This window comes from Perca flavescens, chromosome 13 (assembly GCF_004354835.1).
Source record: "Perca flavescens isolate YP-PL-M2 chromosome 13, PFLA_1.0, whole genome shotgun sequence".
Classification (NCBI taxonomy): domain Eukaryota; kingdom Metazoa; phylum Chordata; class Actinopteri; order Perciformes; family Percidae; genus Perca; species Perca flavescens.
Window position 1 is genome coordinate 7,563,290 of NC_041343.1, and position 22,081 is coordinate 7,585,370.

A 22,081-nucleotide genomic window follows, 5' to 3' on the forward strand; every position below is an offset into this window, starting at 1 on the left:
AAAAGTGTTGAGTGGGAGCTCCAATTAGTCCCTCACATTGAGGAAGAACACATGAGTCAGCCCCTGTCATAGGGATCCCCCATTTACTAATTCACTCCTCTGTTACTTTAACACACAATTAATCAATGACAGGAAGGTGTAGTCGGAGCTGTTCATCAGGAGCGTAACGTGAGCCAGGGTGAATTAATACAGTCACTGGGGGAATTACAGCTTACTGTGCTCTCTCTCTCTTCTTGAAACAAAAAGGAATTGCCACCGAGACAGGAGCAATTTAAATCGACAACACTGAGTAATAGCTCAATTTGCTGCACAGTCTAAACACCACAAGCAAATGGCATTACTAAATCATGAGAGTGGATCTAGATCTCTGGTTAGAAGTTGTTGGATGATATCGCTGCTCTTAGAATCTATGAAGTACCCTCAAACACTGAATACCTGGATATTGTAAATGGAGCTGCACTGAATACTTAAAACAGACACGTAGGTACTTACAAGCACTTGGATATTATAATACATAAATTTTGCTTTGACCACATGTGGCAGCCATTATTAAGCTGCACTTTTTAAGACCAACAATGTAGGTATACAGAATGCCATGACGTCTTATACATCTAGTTTTTTTCTGTATTTCCATAGCTATCTAGTTTTTATTTGATCGTGCTAATAGAAAAAGATTTGATAGCCTTGTTGTAGTGGCCCATAAAGTAATTGGGGTGAATCAGGCTTAAGTTGACATCTTCAAGAGAAAATGACAATAATGGACCCAGTTTTAGCTAAGCCATGAATATTCTGTATTAGCATTCACAATTTTACCTTTGAATATTTTCTTGCTCCGCTCTCTTTAGCTTTTTAACCTTGTTTATCCTTTTGTATTGATTTATAGTATTTGCACACTTACACTCCCAAGTCTCAGAGGTTAAGCAATTACCACTGTGTCATTTTGTCCTGCTTATGACCATGTGTCTCTAAAACTCATTTTCTGATTGGCCTGAAATGTGGTGTGTGATTTCACAGTCCCAAGATGACAAGAACGAGCAATATAGGCTGAATCTCAGTTCTCTTAAACGGTTCCCAGGGGCGTCGGACTGGGGGTAAAACCAATACTGATTACCAGGGCCCAAGGGGAGAGAGGGCCCTTGAAAAGTCTGAAACATATTTTATTTGACATGGTTATTTTAATTTCCTAATTATATTTCATAATGCATGTCAGATGAAATGTAAAGTTAGTGTATTGGCTGAATAACTTGGTTGATTGACTGACTACATTTTGTATACAAAAAAAGACTATAAGGTCTCACCCACCCCTTGCTAATGCGCCAAATGGTTTAGTCCATCTGCACGCATTTTATTTACGTTAGTTCAGTTGAGCATCTGGTGGAGCACAAACTTCTGCTGTAGAAATGTCTTTCTGAAAGAAAGCCAAATCATGCTACCAAAAAGAAAGGAAAGACAGGAGGAGGAGAGAAAATGAGGGGAAACAATTGGTAACTGACTTCTTTTTTAAAGAAAGGTGAGCACAATCTAGAAAACGAAATCCATTGTGCTAAACTCCTTGAATATCTCCGCGACCGTTAGTGCTAAAAACGGACTGAGACAACCCATAGAAAGAGCAGAAGATACACTTTCAAATGATAATTTGGTTATACATGTAATCTGAGGTAAAGGCTAAATAAATAAACTACACTAACAATGCTGTTTGCATACAACACACCATTATAATAGCCTAATTTGAAACATGTTTAATTTAAAATTAATAGGCTATAATGTCTATAATTAGCAATAATAGCCTAATCAGTGTCATAGGTAGCTCATCGGTAGATACATATCATGTCAACATTACACATGGCCCTCAGTTTCAGAAAGTGTCACACCAGGGAGTGGAGTAGCAACAGACCCCTCATCCTCCTCTTTGGATTTGAGACAAGGTGAGCAAATATCAAAATGAAAGCAAACCATGTTTAGTAGGGGTGTGACGAGATCTCGTTGTACGAGGTCTCGCGAGATTAAAACGTGACGAGATTTCTCGTCGAGGTGAAAAGTTGTCTCGTGAGGCAATGTGATGTCCACTGGTGCTGTAAGTGTTTTTGCATAGTGCTCGTTTTAGCCGCGGTATACGTAATTTTTTTCTTACAATGTTTACATATTGTGTTCGTCTTGTCTGTCACTCTTTCGCCGTTTATTATTTCCGCAGGAAAACCAAAATGTTGCCACACAAATGATTTAAAAGTGGCAGGGGGATCTTCAATAGTAATTCCACGCTCCATCACGCTGACATCACATCGACTCACGAGACAACTTTTCACCTCGACGAGAAATCTCGTCTCGTTCTCGTGAACCCAATCTCGTGATGTGTCTCGTCTCGTGGAGTAAGCGTCTCGTCACACCCCTAATGTTTAGACATTTTGACAGTAACACTAACATCTTAGTGTGTTTTATTATATTATGTTACAATTAAGATAAGAGGTTAATATCAAATGTATCCTTCATAGAGAAAGATGATAAGATCTGATTGATTTATTTTTTTGGGAGGGAGGGGGGTTTGAGGAACATGGGGGCCCATCAGGACTGCCTATGCATAGGGGCCAGGATCTTGTGCTACGCCCCTGACAGTTCCTTTACTTGCTTCCCTTCCTCAGGTCTTAGTCCGTCCCGCCGAGGAAGCATGGGAGAGGCGGAGGAAATCATGCGAGGACAACGAGGAAATGTGTTTTAGAGGGATGATACGTCCTTTCCTCTGAAGCGTCACGTGAGCCAGCTGTATGGGTGGTGTCAGCAACCCTTTCAGCTCCTCAGAGATCTCTCCTCCATCCTCAGGGCAGGAATAAGAGCTTAGAGACGGCCTTCACGAAGTAGGGCCAGAACAACTTCCGGTTCAAGCGAGGAGATATCAAATAAGAGAACTGAAATTCAGTCCGAGGGGACACTATAAACCTCACCTCAAGCATCAGCCCAAACTTTTGACTTTCAAATCAGTAAACTACTGTACTGGATATGTTTGGGGTTAGCATTACAAAGCTAATTTGACCATTTGAAGTGAAAATTTAAGATTTTTTAAATCTGTAGAACTTGTTTGTTGGTGGCCGATTGTGTTTCCCTGCAAATATTTTTTTTTTTTTTTTTGGAATATTGCAACAAAAGTGAGAGAACCATAAAGACCATAAACTTCTCAGCAAATATAAGATGGTATTACACCACAGGAAGATGCTATAGATCTTGACAGTTGAAGATGTTATAAGCAATTAAGCAATTGTGTTACTTCCTATTAGCAAAACATTTAGTAAAAAGATAGATAATAGACCGATAGATAGATATACTGTACAAACACAAGCACTGTACTTAATACTTTGATATGCTAGTCAGTGCTAGATTTTAAGCAAAAGAACGGCTGCACCCTCAGCCCTGGCTGTCACAGCAGTCTCATTTCAATCCTAAAAACCCAGAACAGTTTGATTTAGATTTTGCACATCATTAAGTCATTTATAATTAATGCGCAGCTAATTAAGGCTTTCTCATAGTTATTAACAGGATGTTTAATTCTAATTACATTTAATTCTCCGCCTTAAAGAGAGTCTAATATTTGAATTTTATTGAAACCTGATAAAGAATGCCTGAAATAATCCAAGCACATTTAGTAGTATATGAAAATCACAGTGACTTACCTTGTCGTCTTGGTCACTCTCTGTGTCACACTGTGAAAACAAAGAAAAAGAAAGGCAAAGCTGAAAATGAGGAACAATACGTCTACATTCTTGTTTTATATTTGTCACTGATTAGACTGTATTCCATTTCAACACACGTGAGTGCCATGATCTAATTTACCTTGCAAATGGCATATCTTATCAGCTGTTTAATGACTAACGTATCACTCTTATATTCAGTGTCTGAATATCATCAGATCACTTCATTAGCTGACACAAGCTGAATGTGAAACAAAAAGCATTTCTCACGAGCAGCCGTGCCCTTGTTAACATTGAAACCTATGCGAAACTCAGACGGAGCTGGAATCTCAAACACTAACCGCCACTAGAATTATAATTCCATGATGATGTGGGCTCCTGCTTGAGGCTGGGAATGGAGAAATGACGGGAAGAGGAAGAAAACTTTGTAATGGAGGGAGGAAAGAGTGGTTGGATTTCATTTTTTCTTTCCAATTTCAATTTCAAGGTCCACTTAATTCTTTATCAACTAATTAGTGTGATGCTGGGTGACTGGCGGCCCTCAACGTTGTGCATATGGCTGAGGTGCAGAGAAGCACTGGAGTCGGTAATGAAGAAGGCACTGGGGGGGAATATGGGCAGGGGTTGGCACAGTGTGTGTGTGTGTGTGTGTGTGGGTGGGCAGGGGGACGGGGAGTGCAGGGAGGGGTTGGTGGGTGTCGATTAAAGTAGGGAGGGAGTGAAGGAAGGGGGTGAAATGATTGACAGCCCAGGGATTGAGCGACAGAAGGCTGTTTTTTCTATCGCTCCCTTTTTTTCTTACTTCCATCTCTTGTTTTTTGCTGATCTGGAGCCCTGCAGAGCTCAAAGGTAGCTGGCTGGGCTCGTGGCTGGTCTGTTTCTGAGGCTTTATGGTAAAAAAAAAATGGGCCTTTGCAAGCTCAGCAGGAGCATAGCATCCAATTTACAGGCCTGTCCCACGTGGCCCCAGGGGCCGCCCGCGGCACACTGCCATGATGGTCAGCTCCAGCAGCTCATAAATTATGCAGAGGCAATAAACGCACTGGGCAAACAGTCCTCAGACATTTTCCTGCTCTCCATTTCTCTCACACTGTCTTCCTCCACCACCCACAACATTCCATCCCCCAATTTAATACAGCCAGCAGCCCCATAGATTGTCAACTGGAAGAATAAATAAGGGTAATGAAAGACGAGTGTATGTGTGACACGTGAATGTCTGTGTAATGCAAAAAGCTGCACACTGTGTGCATTTATGCACATCTATTCTAGCTTGTGAATAAATTGGCGTGTCGGCCAAGTATCGCTCCCTCTCTTGCGGCCTCCCGCACAGCACTGACTGATGCAGCAGCAGACAAGATCTGATGAGCAGTATTAGCCATCTCGACTGCTTCCATGTATTCAGGCCTCTCAGAATGTGACAACAGTAATGCGACCGAGCACTCATTAGCTGCTTCCCTGCCTATGCACACTACACACCCAGGAACACAGGCATGCAAGTGGTTCAAATAATGGACGTCATTTGAGTTTTTCCATTGTGTTGTGATCCATGAAAAAAACACTACCAGCCTTTCTTTCTTGTGTTCCCCTTTTTTTCTCTCCCTCCTTTCCCTGTTCTCTGGCTGTGCAGCCAATTGCTTTGATTGCCAAGATAGAAGCCGGCTGGAATGACTTGCCCTTGCTTGTGAAGCAAATGGAACATGCTAATGGAACTCATCGTATTACCCGATGCAAAAGTGCCATAGCTCATTACTTTAAGATAAAAGGATATCATTGTAGACGGCAAGCAGAATTGACTTTCTGTGCTGCGACTTGATGATGATTTAATCAACTGCTCTCTTTCACTTCTCATCCCTACGCCTGTCGCTTTCGCAGGTGCCACTAAGCGAGGCACTCACACGGCTAGTGGGGGAGAGAAAAGAAAAGAAATTGCTGTCATTATTTTTTTCTCGGAATAGAGGTATGCAAATTTCCCAGAGCGTCAAAGGGTGGAAAAAAGGGAAAACTTAATAAAATGGAAATACCTTTATAATGAGCAAAGTAAAAAATCCTGAGATCAGGCCTGACAGGCAAGGGCAGGCAATTTGATCGTCCTTACAGTGCAGGCGCCAAAGCTCCCTTGAACTTGCTTGCTCTAGTATGGAGCAAAAAGTAACAAATAATAACATCTATAAAAGATTATTATCTATACAAACAAGTCAGAGCTGTCACTCACTGATAAGTGATCATAGTAAACTAATGCGTTGCCTCATGCATAAAGCAACCTGAGGCGGGGGAGACTGTGTATCTGGAATTTTTTCCCTCCTTGTATTTCTACCTACTGACTCTTACATTGAAAGCTAGAAAGTCTTTGCTTTGCACTTGTAAACGTTATGAATTATTGCTACACCTCATCATTAATAACTGAGGCATGGTATAGTTTTAGGAGGTAAGCATAACCTCAAAAATTCTGTTATTGCTACTGATGGGTGAGCATATATATCGGCAGAGCTATGGTTAACTGTAAAGTCAAAAACACTTTATACCAATCCTGAGAGGCCATGTCTAATGAAAAGACATATGCCAGAGGGTTAAAATGAATAGATTATTCCTGAAGAGAGAAAAAACACAACAACAATGGTGCTATTGAGATCAGTGGAGTAAGCTCCCTGACAAGCGCTAGGAAAGGGGTCTTATTTAAAGCAACATTCATGCACAATAAGGAAACCATTAGTCCTGGGAGGGGGCTGACAAAGAAAAGTGATACTCTATCCAGGCCGACTGCTATTTACACAGGGCCAGCATTATACTGTACAGCTCGACCCCAGTGTTAAGTTTAAGTAACACAGGAATGTCAAACATTAGCATCAGCTCTAAGAGCTGTTGATGTTGGCCTGTATCCGGAGCACTTCTGATTGCCCCGCTGCTCTCACGCGGGCCTCTCTTTTGGCTGAGTGCTCTTACAAATTTCCCTGCGCTCAGTCCAAGCATCAAGCCTTTTGTTTATATTGGTCTGAAAGCAGGAGTAAATTATTCTTGTCCTAAATCCTCTACAGCTGAGAGTAATACTGGCTCAATACAAGGGGAACATAAGGAGCCATGGGCCGAATGCTAAATGCTGCAGCTATGCTATCGTTCATAGCAGCGGGGCTCACCAAAGTCTCCTGCTCGAGCTAGCCACAGAAAAATGTCTGTACTAAAGAGGTAACCACATCACACAGGGATGCGTGCAAGGCAAGCATGCCATGTTCCCTTTTCCAACATAACCTTCTGGAAATCCACTGGTCCACAAATACTAACAGATGTTAAGTCGATCAAGAAAAAAAATGGCATGCATAACTGATAATTCTGAAGGCAAACAGTGTGTGTAACAGGCTTATTCTAATTTCGTATGTCTCCGGTGTTACAAGTTGTCTCTAATCTAAAATGTTCTAAAATGGCATCTCATTGAGTCTGGATCTGTGATGGATGTGTATGGTCACTCCTATGACTGCCATTAGCCTCAGGTTCTGCTGGTTTCTATCCATGGCCTTAGAATTAATTATGGTTGATATGGGCTTCATTAAAGCACCCCGTTGCACAGAGGATAGTGTCTGTTTATCAGCCTGAGCCAGGTTGTCCTGCAGGATGGCTGAATGGGTTAAAGCCCAGGGACGATGCCAACCTGCCTGCATGCCTGGGAGCTGGAAAGACAGCATGAAGGATGGCAGCCATTGCCAGGGTCAGCTATGACAGTGCCAATGTGATGTGCTGTCGTCAAGGGCTCCTCATTCCCCCCTCCCAACAGCTCCTTCCTGATATAGCTGCGCGTCCTGATGGTTTTCTGATGCAAACAGTCACATGGCAAAATGGTTTTCTCCCCTCCCGCTGCATCCTCCTCCATCTGCTGCTGGGCCTGAGTGCCGCCGACTGCCCGCCTGTCACAGCGTGCGTGGAAATTAGCTGGGGAGGAGGTGCTCGCTTGTGCTAATTACATTTTAATCATTGGAAATGTGTTGGCAAATCAAGCCTTGATTGCCATCTTGGAGCCCAGTGCTCCTCTCTGCAGGTTGGGGATGGGGGTGGGGGTGGGGGTTTGTGGGGCTAGAATGTGGTAGAGCCCAGACACGCCAAACTGGACGCCTCACTCTCCACCACAACTTGATATGGCGGCATGCCTGGCCTCCCACTGGGTAGGGGCTGTGCCACATTATTCATGGGGAATAGAGGAAGACCGACATGGCGAAATGGGGATCTGTGCCATGCTTATTCTCAAATCCCCCACTCACACCTCCCGTACCCCTCTCTCTTTCTCACCCACACATTACACAGTCTGCCAGTCCCGCCACTGTGGAATGAGGAACAACAAATAGAGCCGGGCAGGAGGAGACTGATGAGCTCAGGGTTTGCTACACAGCACCTGCACCGGCGCACAAAGCTAGAGCAGCAGGCCCCGTCACAATATGCTCACAAATTACTTTCTTATAAAACAGAAATAAAAAAAGAGAAACTGACTTGGCTACATCAAATTTAGACTTTTTCAGAAACAAATAATATTAAGGTTGGCAACATAAGTATGGTTGATACATGTTGATGACTGGAGATACAGATATGGTCCAGTTTGTTGAGCTGTACCAGACACACCAACATGGCCATTATGCTCAACTGCCGGCTTCATGCAGCTCCTTCACCCGTTGTGACTTGTGATATTAATGATGATCTTGCCGGAACAGACCTTCTGTTACAAAGGCCCTTTTCCTTGGTCAGTGTTAACCACTGCTACACTACAGACTGGCACTGTTTTTTTGGTTCATTACAAGTGTGAATCAAAACACACATACGCCCAAACGTACACTGTGACCAAGTGGCTTCACACTGGAGTGAACCTCAAATAAACTAGAAATAAGACCAGCAGACACACACTTCATAAAACGATATCCATACTGTAAAAGTACAGTTAAGTAAATGCACCTAAAAGTTCAGTGAGTGAAAGGGGAAATTCAACATGACATACCTGACTGGGACAGATCTTTAAAATAAGGAGTTCTGAGGCAATGACATCGAGCATCTAATTTCCACAGCATCTGCTTGATGTCGAACTGTCATATAAAAGTATGGTAGGAAAGAGTAGACCGAAAAGAAAACAGCACAGCTTGAGTGTTTGAGACAGTCTATATGGTCACATAAGGCAAACGCCTCTTTCATTAGCCAAGAATGTTTCGTCAGGGAGGACCAGACGTCTGTCTGGACTAATATAACCAGGACTGATACACATGTGTAGCACTGGCCAAATGCAGCAGGCCAACATCTGAATGCAATTTCCCTTCAAATGTAAAACTTTATCCAGTAGATATTCAATTTGACCGCAGACTCTGGATCCCACTCACTGGGGCAGGGGAGCTAAAGGAGGGACGATGGCGGAGGAGGGCAGAAAAATGAAGCCTTCCATAAAATAATAAAAACTTTATAGTCTTTGACCTCTGTTTCAATACTCTGGAGTACATTCTTTTTATGTTTTATTTCAGTGGACTGTGCCAAAAATTACTAAAAGAATATTTGAGAAAATGTCTAAACCTGACTCTTCTTATTACGGATTCCATATTGCTAAATCTCTAATGGTTTACATTATAATAGCACCAATAAAGTTACATCAGAGAGTTGGCTGTGCAATATCTGCAAAAGGACTCCATTTTGAGGCGTGAGCACAGAAGTGACAAAAGCCCCGTCTGAAACACAGATACACAGACACGTTCACAAACTTCTGGGTGCCTGGGATGAAAAGATATGTTGAGAAGGCATACAGGTGGTGTATGTGTATGGTGCTTTCTGTTTGAGTGTGGAGGAAGGTAGGATATTTAACTCAACCGGAGATGTGGCAGTGTGCTACTGAAGTGATGGTTGGCAGAAACAGATGTTGCCGCAGGGTAAACTTCTCTGTTGATCAGTCCCATCCACCCACCCAACACGCACACACCTGACAAGGACCAGGGTAGGTAGGGAGGAACACAGAGGTGCAGCACTTTGCTTTCTTAAAAATCCATTTGTTACACAAGCAAGTTCAGTATCTCTCCTTCTAGAAGCATCTCAACGCGGATCTCCCGGCAACAGGCGCCTGAAGGTGGGAAGTGTTTACTCGTTATCTGATAGAAAGGGAAAAACATAAGACACGGCTGCAGCACACAAGTGTGGGCGCACACAAAAACACCCACAAACACACACCTTAGCTCATCCCAACCCGGCACTGTTTCCATAAACCAAAAGGGGACTGAGGCACGAAGCAGGTGGTAGATTAATCAAAGATTAATAGAAGGATTTTGAGATAATTACATACATCAAGTAGCATTGTTTGTGCAGTTATGGTGACTCCCCTGAGATGAGTCCTCTTGGTGTATATTTTAAGTACCCCACATGCTAGACATTAACAATGATGGGATTTTGCATCTTCATTACATCAATCTGGCCACACACAACAAAAAATCAATTTGTGGATTGCTCCTAAAGAAGCACAACTCCCTGTGTATATTAAAGACAAACTGGATTTCTGTACCAGAAAAAGTGCCATGATGGAAGCAGTGAAATTCAGGATTGTGTATTGAACCTCAATAGTTTTAGTATCGACTGAAATGTGTCCGTAGCACCAAACGTCGAAAACTGCCAAATACAAAAAGCTGGCACTGAATACTCGCTCGAATTCACACTTACTCAATTTTTGAGTTACATCAATCAATTTAGACTTTTACTTTAGACAAGATTGGTGTGTTTTAATATATGTACTGACAACTGACACCATTGTATTTTATATTGTATCCTATCAGCAGTTTATATATATATATATATATATATATATATATATATATATATATACACACACACACACTGTATATATACACGTGATAATATAAGAACAAAGGACACATTATATAGCAAATAATCTCTGTCGGCTACCTTTAGTATTATTTGTGACATTCATAGCTTGCATGTTCTTGGATGTCTGCTTAACTACAGGCAGCAACCCTCTGTTGTCAAGAGATATAAACCTCATCTGCTTCCCTCAACTCCCACTTGCAGCCCTCCCTCCCTCCACACTGACTCATAGCTGAGGGGGGAGAAAAACATCAGGATTAGGTTCTGTGCCTCTAATCACTTAACTCCTCACACCTGATGGCACACTATTAACTTTGACTGTCTCCAGTGACCCCGTGGGTCGTTGCCCATCACATCAAGTTTTTATTAGGGAATTTTCCTCATCATTAGCCATGGCCTGGAAACGAGCCATTAATATTCATAGTGGCAAACCAAAATGAGGTCCCACTGATTTTCCATCATCCAAGCTATCTGCGCAGCTGCCGCCGTTAACAATCACCCCGGCGCTGCGCATTCGCCACGTATCATTATGGGGCTCCATAAAGCTCTCTCTCTGGGTCTGCCATGATGGGAAGGAGAGCAAGGTGGAGGAGGAGAAGGAGAAACGTGTGAGGCCTGCAGCCAGCTGATGCCTGCCTGAAAGAAACTGGCCACCTCTGCCAACAATCTGCCTGGAAGTCTCATGCATAAAGGCCAGCACTGTCAATGCTAACAACCCCTGCAAGCTCTGCCAGGGACACAGCTGAGATACTGAGTTCCCTCAGTGTTCTCACATCAGAGCACACATTGTTCATCAGTCTGTAATAGCAGCTAGGAATGCATCGCTTTGGAAAGGTTTAAAATCACTTCCACAAGAATTCTCTATGAGATATAATATATAATTCTCGTTATTTTCCAATGAATACTAAATGAAAAACCCAGTTACCATTGTGTCATTTACATAGCAATACATCCTGAAAGAAATACAATATTTAGATTTTCCAGGAGCTCGTTCTGATATCTCTTCAAAGTAAGAGGCATTTAACTCTGCAGGATATCAGAACACCAGGAGTCTGAGTAAACACGTCCCATGGATCCAAAATGGCTGCTCGTGTTTCCACAGATTGCAGCTCGTCATCAAAACGATCCACCCAGCTCGTGCCTCTGCTTCTCTGTTACCAGAGGAGGGCATCTCACATCTCGGCTGCCAGCAAGAGCAGGTGCTCAGGCTCCACAAAGTGTGTGTGTACACACGGGCCTGATAACGTGCCTCAGAGCAACAATGTCCCAGGCATCTCCTGCTGATAAGACTCCTCTCTCTTCCCTACTCACCCGAGGTGAGACTGGCTTTCTCCGATGCAAGGGAAGGCCTCCTATGTGTCACGGTGTGGGAGCAGCAATTAAGAGGCAACACCCTGACAGGTAGATATAAACTTCCCCTTTTGGTCTTGCGATAGGCCACGTCCCATGGATGGGATTCAGTGCTCCTCACTGAATTCAACACAAAAATGATATCTGCACATCAGTTATGTGAGCTAATATGAGAGTCAGTCTGACAGGTCATTTAGTTTACATATTATATTTCTGGTGAATGCTGGATGTTATTAGTTGGGAACTGTTAAGTTGCCTGGGAATGAAAATGCTGTCTTGATTTTATAAACAGATTGCAAATTCAACAACTTTCAGTAGAACGAGGACATAAGGTGAGACACCAAAACAGATGCAGCCGCTTCAGCACCGTCTTCCAAATAATTAGAGCTGCGGTGACAAAAACACTTTGTTATTCTCCTACTATGATTTGCTAGCTGTCGCAGTGTACATCTGAGTTGCCTCATTATACAGAAAGTAGTCAAATAAAAGCCGACAACGCACACTCCTGTCAGGATTCTGTCTACCACACATGCAAACAAGCGCAGATGAATAAACATTAGCTGTTGTTGAGGGCTGGTCTTTGAGCCGCGAGGCTTACAAAGATCCGCTTTGTACAAAATAAAAATATTTAATTTGAAAGACTGATGCAAGGCAAAATGAAATTAAAAGGAACCCATGCTAACTGCTAAAACAAATTACTCGCAGCGCGCTAAATTACATTTGCTCCTCCATCAGCGAGATCAAACGAGCCTAGTTTGACTCCCCTGCGCTAATGATTTCCTGTACTCACCTCCTTTTTCATCCCAGGGGTGTTAATAAACACTCAGTCTGGTTTTTTGTGTTTGTTTGTTTGGTTTATTTATACATTTCCCAGCTCTACGTCTCATCTCGCTCCCTCCCTCTCTCGTACACTTTGCCCACGCCGGTGGCAGACTGGGTGAATTAGTGGGATCTAATGTAATCCCAGGGACAGCGGGCTTCTGAAAAACGTGCTCAATTAAAGCAGGATGAGCCCAGTGGGAGCGTCCCTGGCGGAGCGTGGGGTGACTGACGCAGCCCTTTGGTTGGGATTAATTAGCATGCTAAGTGGTAGAGCACGATAGCAGGCTGAAAGCCACGGACCAGCCATCTGACATCCACCACCTCCCACAATACCAGCAGTACAGTCACGGTTTCAACCAGTCCAGACCACCCACTGGCCCTTAAAGCCTGATGTAACCTCCTGACAAAGACATACAGGTAGCAACATTTTAGTTTATTTTGAACATAATAACATAAAATGTTGCTACCTGTATGCCTTTGTCAGGAGGTTACATCAGGATTTAAGGGCCAGTAGGGGGGCTGGACTGGTTGGAACCGTGACTGTACTGCTGGTATTGAAGCCAGAGACGACGGGACTAAGAATGGTTGGGGAAGAGCATCCAGCTCAGAACATGTTCCATATCTGCACATCTTTGGTTGAGAAAATGACAAATAAAATATCTTAAACTTTGTCTTGTTGATGTTTTTGCAGGCTCCTCAATCAACTTTTTTTCAAAATGATTTGCTTTTCAGCAGTAAACAGCTGTCAAGGAGTGGGACCAAATATCGAAACGGCAATATATCGTTATTTGTGCGATACGATATTCGGACGCCAAACATCATTATTTTATTGAATAAAATAAGGTGCTCTAAATAGATTTCCCTGCTCCCAGCGTTGCTATGTAATGGCTCCTCGAGGTGGTGCTCAACACGTGAATGAGGAAAACTTGAAAAGAAGTCAAAACTAACCAAAGAGGAAGAGGTTTTCAACGGGATGGCGGAGAGCAGTTTGAGGAAAATAACAGATGCTCCAGCCACGTCTGGACCCATAGTTGCTCTAAGGTTGTGTCATTTTAATTTACAGACTGAAAAACTTGTACTGGACTTGCAGTGAATAAAGAGTGAAAACCTGCACTTAACCTTGTCACTGGCATTTTGTATTCATAGTTACACCGATATTCTGATGTATCATTATGGGATTGTCTAGCAATATACTCATTATTGCAGAATTGCTGTATTGTGATGTTGTCGGTATTGTGAGCCATGTACGTTTGTATCATGTATCGTAAGGTACCCTGTGATTCCCACCCCTAGTCAACAGGCTGGATCGTACCACATCATTACACCATCGCTGAACTGAAGGATAGCTCCAGGACAGCAGAGCTGACCAAAGATAAGTGCAATAAAAAGAATGCAGTCTTGTTTTGCTCCTTGAAACCATTAGCAGTATGCAAACATTCGGTCAAACTGTGAGTGAGTGAGTGAGTGGAGCTGTGCTCTCACAGACTTTCCAGACATTTGTCATGTTTTGCAGTGCTTCATGTGTTTTCGGTTTGATTTCTGTAGAGCACAATACCACAGAGCTCAGGCCCCAAGGCTTTATGCTCATATTGACTGTCCCAGCGGTGGACTTCAGAATGAAAGACAACCCAGGGATAAAAATGTTTGCCCATTAACCAGTAAAATGTGAACACAACAAAACGGCAACATCTGCATCAAATTCACATATCTGACTTTTTTTTACTTTGCTCTGTAGCTGAAATTTCAGGGTCAGCTCCTCCAACAAAAATGCTTAGTGAATTACTGGTTAGGGTTCTGTAGAGCTTGACAAAAGAAAAACTCAGCTAATCGTTATCAGTGGCAAGAGAATAGACTCAATCCATCTAAAGTCGAAAGACTTCGAGCACACAGCTTTTTGGGAGACGGTGTCTTGTCAGTGAGCGAAGGTCAGCTGTCATGTGGCGTACTAGTGTTTTTCCAGGCCACTGGTTACTGCTCCCCTCGTGTGTTGTTATAGTGTCTCTGAAGAAGTGATCGTGCTCCAATAAAAACTGACCTACCCTCAGCTCCACTCAAGAGCTTTCAAGCCAACTCAGCACACAATATCCCACATAGTTTATGACAACTCCTCTCTTGGCTTTCTTACAGCCCAAAGACAATGGGAAGGAGAGAGGGAGAGAAAATCACTGGAGTGTTTTGTCAGCTGTAATTACTCTCCAATTATATGGTCAAAATATGGCATTACAGGGCACTTTGTTGTCCAGGCAGCCTGGCTTTGATCAAGTTGTGGCAGAATGTGTTTCACATTAGAGGCCTCACGATGATGTATGCTTCCTGTCACGACAAGGATAACAGTGAGGTCAGCAGAGCATGGACCCCCCCACCCCATCTCCTGCTGGGAGCAATAGCAGTACCGCATCCATCCCTGATGCATACTCTGCTTCTCTCCAGCCAGTGAGTAAAAAGGATGGTGTGGAAGGGAGAAACAAAGCATAAAAAAAGAACAGGGAGGAGAGAAGTGGGTGACTCACAGAAATGGTTAAAAATATAGAGATATCTTATAATAGATACAAACCATGCTTTTTGCCACAGGTCATAACTATCATCAACCTCCTGTTGTCACGAGAAGGACACAGTTTGACATCGCAAAGAAAAGCAAACATGGGAGTGATGGATTCAATTTTACGGAGAAAAAAAGTTAAATTTGCTCCACTTAAAGTGCAGCTAGCTTTTTCAGCTTTTCTCACTTACAGAGGTTAAAAAGTAGCCTTTGGCATCTTTGTTGTAAACAAGCAGTATCTGTTCACATCCAGCATGTCTCACCATAATGTGATTGCGTGTATCCTTAAGGCTGTAAAAGATGATTTTACAAAGCATTTCGGCACAGCTTTTTTAAATGTTTTCTCTTCTATTACTGGCACACTGCTCCTTTTTTACTTTTACTAAGCGTTAAAGTCCTCTGTAGTCAGCAGACATTGTGAGATTGTGTTCAGTAAATCACGGCTCTACAGCGCCACAAGTGGTCCAAATCTCCTCCGCATACATTTAAACAAAGGATATATTAGAATAGTGTGAGTGCAGGATATGTTAAACGTGATGTTATCTCTGTGGGTAAGGTCATGGTGGAAGTGAACCCTGAGGTTAGCTTCAGTGGTGTGAAGATGACGGACCATTCATCACTTTATCACGCAGCCAAAGTAAGAGACTGTTGCACTGGAGCCCTGCAGCTGACATTATGTATTAACACTGTGTTCAAGGAAAATTACAATGACTTTGAATGTGCTCGTTTTCATCCAACACATTCTCTCTCGGGTTGGCAGTGCTCTGACACAACCCACTTATCAAAGACGCCCATGTGGGTAAAGAAAAACATTTCACTACAGCATCTCCGAGCTGAGCAGAGCTTGCCAGACTCTTGCTGGTCATCTGCTGAGGGCCAGTGAGAGCTCTTCCTGAGGGATATCAGTGGCATCCCAGGCCAGGCATGGCATGTGCTCTCTCCAGGACCCCCCCCCCCCCACCCCCTACCAGGCCCTGCTGCATGCTGGCCTACGTGAGGACACCGCCATCTGTGCTGCCTCCCGACGGTAAGTTGGCAAACGAGGCTGCACAAGCAGTCCTCCCCTAATTTGGGCGTTCGGCCCAGGGGTTGGAGGAGGAGGGTGGCTGTGGTGTGGTGAGGGATGCTCCCTGGTGTTTCAGAGAGCCACTCCATAACACTTTTCTCATGAGCGCTCCTCCGGAGGGCTGCTGGAACGTCTCAGAGCCATCTGGGGAGAAGTGGAGCGTGGCAGGGAGCAGCTGGACGCTTACAGCTGCTATTTAAGCCCTGGCAGCAGAGCTCCACATCAGTCAGTCACAAGCAAATGCAGGAAGCACAGCAAAGCAGAACCCAGCAGAGGAGAGCTCACACAACACAGCGATCCGGCTCCACACTCCTGACATGCACTTGTTCTAAAAAAAAAGCTGCAAATAATTCTGCTGGTGAGTACAGATTCTGTACAGTCCAATGGTGGTGGTGGCCAAAAACTGTTGTTGTGGTAGACAATATAGGTATTTCCAATTAAAGTCGCAAAAAATATATAATTTTTTTTACATTTTACATTTACAGAAGTTGAACATAAAGAAATTGGGTATATATATATATATATATATATATATATATATATATATATATATATATATATATATATATATATATATAGGATGTATTGCATATAAACTTGTGTTAAGAGCAGAGTACAATTACAGAGCCAGGAGCATGTCATGGTATCTTAAATTAAAGATGTGAAATGTGGTTTGTGGAGCAGAGTACATGAGATGTTATCTCTTGGCAAAGACAAGTGTGAACAGGGTCTAGTCAGATAAAGTGAGGCAGGTCACATTACACTCTGGGAATCTGCCTCGGCTTACAGCAGCACTTTACTACAAATAAACACTCGAGTAGTTTAATGAAAGCAAATAGAGACGGAGGGAGCTTGATGACTAACAGACTTCCTCCAAACATATGCACTCTAATAATTTAATTACATCCAGAGTAAGGCAATACTTATAATTGTGCAACTGTAAGCACCCTAAACATGTTATTTCAGTCCTTTTAAAGTAATAATCTCAAAGATTTTCATCAAAATGAATGTCTTTTAAGTCACTATCTATTGCCGAATAAGATAACAATGGCGACTGAGTCAGTGGGCTGAATTAGTACTTATGTCACGATACGATATTATTGTGTTTCTAAACATATTGAATATTCTGCGATATATTGCAATTTATTACCTTTTTTCCAACATCAAAAACAAGTGAAAGTACACCAATAAAAAATAAACCAAACACCTCCCGTATCTTTTTTTATGAAAACAGTAACAAGTTTTCTGTAGAGTTGCCACACATTCAGCGATGAATGAAATCTAGTAAACTTCACTGAGGAAATAAGGCAATCTCTTTTTTTTCTTTTTTAATGATGGTCAGACAAATACAACACCATAACGGTTACATTATTACAGTTACATGAATAGGAGATAAATAAAATAAAAAGGAGTTTGCCGTCCAGCAACAACGTAAACTCAAGCCAGGCCTCCATCAAAAATATAGATCAGAAATAAGGCAATCTCAAACACTGGCCCTAATCAGAATATTGACACTCACCAAGTTATCTGTGAAACATACTGATGATACATTTTCAATGTAAACTGCAAGTCTATGACACATATTGTGAAAGAATTACATCATATGTTTTGGACCGTCTGTACGGATGACCACCGAGAAAATGCTTACTCATAAGATGTTTAAGTGACAAAAGCACAATTAATGTTTGGAAAATATTGCAGGACTTATAGCTACAGTCTTCATTTCTTTGAAATGTACCTGACAGCATCTGGAGAGACTTACAGGCAAAACACAGATACACAGAAAGTGGACAAGCTCTCAGTCAGAGACACAGGCAGAAAAATGTGCACTAATTAAAAAAATAAAAAAAATAAATAAAGAAAGAACTGGATCCTCAGCACATGTTGATTGGTCACCGTAGACTGCATGGGAGGTTTTCTCACAAAGATGTACAAGTCGTTATTCTTGTGTGGATCCCAAGAGCTCAACCCCTCCCCCCCCGCAAGGCTATGGGGTGAAAACTGCTTTTCACGACAACATTAATTATAGTGTTAAAGGTAAAAGAAGTATTGACTTCCTCTCTTCTGTAACCTCCCAAACCACTAGCAGCCAGCAAACCCCACCGCCCCACGAGGTAAAGTCTTCTACTAGCTCAGGCCCAGGAGCTAACTGGAAAAAAAGCCCCACTAAGACCAATTAAGGCCTTCACTAGGAGACTGAAAGGAAGACAAATGGAGGCAGAAGGCCCGATTACAAGAAACCTTTGTACAGATGTAAAGCAATTAGAGCAGTCTCAGGGGCCAGACAGTGCGGTACCTGTGAGTCATGGATCCTACAGCCAGTCGAAAGTTGGAACAATCCCTCTTTTCTGTTTAGGGCCCCAGTCAGCCTGTGTATTAGTGTCATATATCAGCCGATAGGCCTGGTATTGGTTTCTCTAGTGCAGGGAAGAGGCAGTAGTCTGCCAAAGAGGATCACTCCACCCTCCATTATCCGTCTGTTGGGAGAACAGGGGCTCTATTATCCATTCAGGCGGGGCCTTTTCGATAAAACAAGGCTAGATAGGAAGTGTGGAAGCTCTCAGGTGTCTCTTTCCACCAGGGAAGTTTGTCAGCGAGGTCATTCTGATAAAACCTGGGGTAATTATACTGCACAGCACCACCGATTACCAGTCAGAGCACATTTAACCAGGGCAGCACTGTGACCTCTACCTCACAATGGAGTGGCAGCGAACCCACATTGACGTAGCTTTAGTCTGAAGACCATCGGCGGAAAAATCTATATGTAACATCTATAGTAAATATAGTGAGGTGTGAAATTCTTAGTTGCTAATGACTACTGTCATCATTTTACTTAAATGCAACATGCAGTCTTATAAGATTTCCCACAGTCGCCGTTGCAGTGTGTCTCTACATGTCAACGTCTGTCATTAATGGCCGAAATAAAGAGCAGATAGGGTCAGGATCTGCAGGGTAACAAACGATTGCTAATGAAAATTTATGTTCAGTGGTCCGATCTACAATTAGCTTAGGCAAAAACCCTCCTCGTGACCTGAGATTATGAAATAATTTTGACAAATGGAAGCCGGGTTTATAATGACCTTTTTCCCTTCCTCCAAGACGAGGCTAGCTGCAGCCCTCATTATTTATGGTTGGCTTTAAAAAGCAGGTATTGGAGAATGAATGTGCGCCTGTCATTGTGCGTAATGGGGCTAATAATGGTGCCCTGTGCACCGCATAATGAACCCCACCCCCATAGAAAAGCTATCTCCTCTTCTCTGCCAGTTTGACGAGCAGAACATTCTTCAGCATTCTCCTGCTTTAAAATGCTCAGTCTGCACGTGGCAGTGTGGCCCGTAGAAACTCAAGAGGTAGAGTCAGAGCTATTAAAGGAATCTTTGGGAAATGACTATTGCAGCTGTTTCAGCAATTTGTCTGCACCCTCATTTGCAGATACTTAACACTTACCATCAAACTAACACACAGATTTCCTGTCTGCTAAATGTTATTCCTAGCAGTGACCTAACAGTGATTTAGAAGGATTCAAAAGAGACTATTTTGTCTAATTTAACTATAAAGTCATTTTAACCGCATAAAAACAGCCCTGGGAAAACCTGGCTGTCATTAAGTGCAAATCCCAAAAATGCAACTATGTACTGCATTATAAAATATATGTGTGATTGCTTGGAATTGCCAGTGCAGTAAATCTGCACAGCAGTGCCTAGCTTGATTTGGGAGCTGAAGAAAACCATTTGACTTCACAGTTCAAGCTTGATGAAGTCCCTGGACGCTGCTGGTTAAAGACTTAAGCAGATGGCCCAATATTTGGCGCAAGAAAAGAGCTGCTCTGAATATTTTTTGGCAAATCTACAGGCATATGGCAAAAGTTCATGCCAAACACTCCATTTCACAAAAAAGATCCAGCCTGTGGAAAAGCAAAAGCATATTAGGAAAGAAATAATAAGAGACAGAGAAATGAGAATGACAGAAAGATGTTAAAATGGCAGAAATATGATACTGTTTGGTCTATACACATCTAATTTAGTGTGAGCCCATCTAAATCTTCCCAGTCTTAAACAATCACTGTCATAATAAGGCCGAGTGGAAGCGATGAACAGGGTTCTGCTTTAGATCAGGGCAGAATCTTTAGCTCCGAGGGGCCGAGTGAGGGAGAACAAGCCCTCGGCACTCTGGGAAAATCAGACTTCACTATCCTGGGTTGGCCAGTGCTCACATCCTTTTGTCTGCCGCCAAAAGATTAGGCGCGAGGAATGGATACACATTTAAGATCTAAGGAGATGACTTGCGGGATTTGGTATCAATAAAGACACAGATAGCTGAAGACTATAATCCACAAGGCAGAAAATCAAATGAAAAGCTCATATCCTGTGTAACCCCACTCAGTATAACAGTTAGGCATCAACTGTATGATCCTCAATTCAGTTGTCTGAGACTTTGTATGAATAAGAAAGTCGCGTGCGCTTTTAAAGCAAAGACACATCGAGGAAAAATAGCAGAGCTGAAAGCTTGGAGCTCAGTAACCACTGGAAGACAAAGGATGATTGGCAGCAGACACAACATTAGTGGGAGGAAGATCTCTCTCAAGAGCTTGACAGGCAGAGAGAGAGTATCAATCATTCTGTTGCAGAAGGTGCCTTCAACAATGCAATCACTTGCTTTTGTTCTACTTGTGGTCCTGTTCCATCATGCTCCACAACACACGTTTGTTTGATCTGGGACAACAGCCTCAAACGTCCCAGCATCGTCATCGCAATATCCAATTTTTCTTCTCTTATCCACGCAAGGCCTTGATAATGTCATTGCCAAAATATGAGCTCCTTCAAAAATAGATTTTGACATTCTTTCAACTCTTGTTACAGAGACACACTTTGTTTTAAGGGTATTTATTTGTTGTTGAATGGATTTAGGATAACAGGAAACTATGATTTTTTATCTTCCTCCGTTGTGGTCCTCCTGGTGAAAGATATAGCATTTGGTGAGCCCCTGTCGCCGGTCAGTCAGGTAGTGTGATAACACAACAAGACAGCATGTTGTGCAGTGTGAATAGTACTGATAGTACTGTACGACTTTGAAAGTCTTGTAGTGGGAACGTAGCTCTAATTAGCCTTTAATGTAAAGCTGTAGAGCAATGCAGATTAAAATACAGTACTGTATTGTTTGAGGCATAAAAATAAAAGCAGACAAATGTTGCCTTTTTATTTATAAAACGCTTATGAAACAGTAACAGCACCTGAAAAAAAAAAATGTCTGTGAACCTGACATGTAAGTGAGGCCAAGGGCATTGTATCCCAAGCGTTAGATTGCTTTCACATCAAATGATTAGCCTCATCCGTGTTAATTACAGTGAATGGAAACTAATTAAGAGAAACTATGTGTCAGCTAATGAGGATTTGGGGCTGTGTCCATCTTATAACATCATTTGCACTGCACTGTCCGCCAGCTACTTCTACTCTCTTTAAAACATCTTCTCTAACTCAGAGAGACCTTTTATATCCAAACCAAGCAGATAAGTCATCATTTGTTCATCAGTCACAAACTAGCAGTGATAGGATGAGCAATTAAAACCCCAGTAAGAAGAACAGGGGTCATCATCTATTATGACAACTACCAGAGAAGAGTTTTCATTCAAATCAAGAGAGCATTGAATCGAAGCACTGTCTTTGGGTACTGATGGTTCCCTTTTGCAAAATCTCCCCTCAGTTCTCCTGCTTACCTTTGTGGTATGTCCTAATGATGTGCATACTGCTGGCGTCAAGTTAATAAGCAGCTCGAGCAGGACGGGGAAACTCTCACTCGAAAAGCTCGCCA

The 22,081-nt window shown here is 42.6% G+C and overlaps 1 protein-coding gene across 1 annotated transcript in view; it reads right to left on the reverse strand.

The window, feature by feature from the left end:
- The window catches only part of auts2a (activator of transcription and developmental regulator AUTS2 a), a 352,564-nt gene that overhangs the window by 115,522 nt on the left and 214,961 nt on the right, over window positions 1–22,081 (reverse strand). The window contains exon 5 of the mRNA XM_028594839.1: window positions 3,660–3,689. Within this exon, the coding sequence (XP_028450640.1) occupies window positions 3,660–3,689 (30 nt within the window). The remainder of the gene's footprint in view (window positions 1–3,659; window positions 3,690–22,081) is intronic.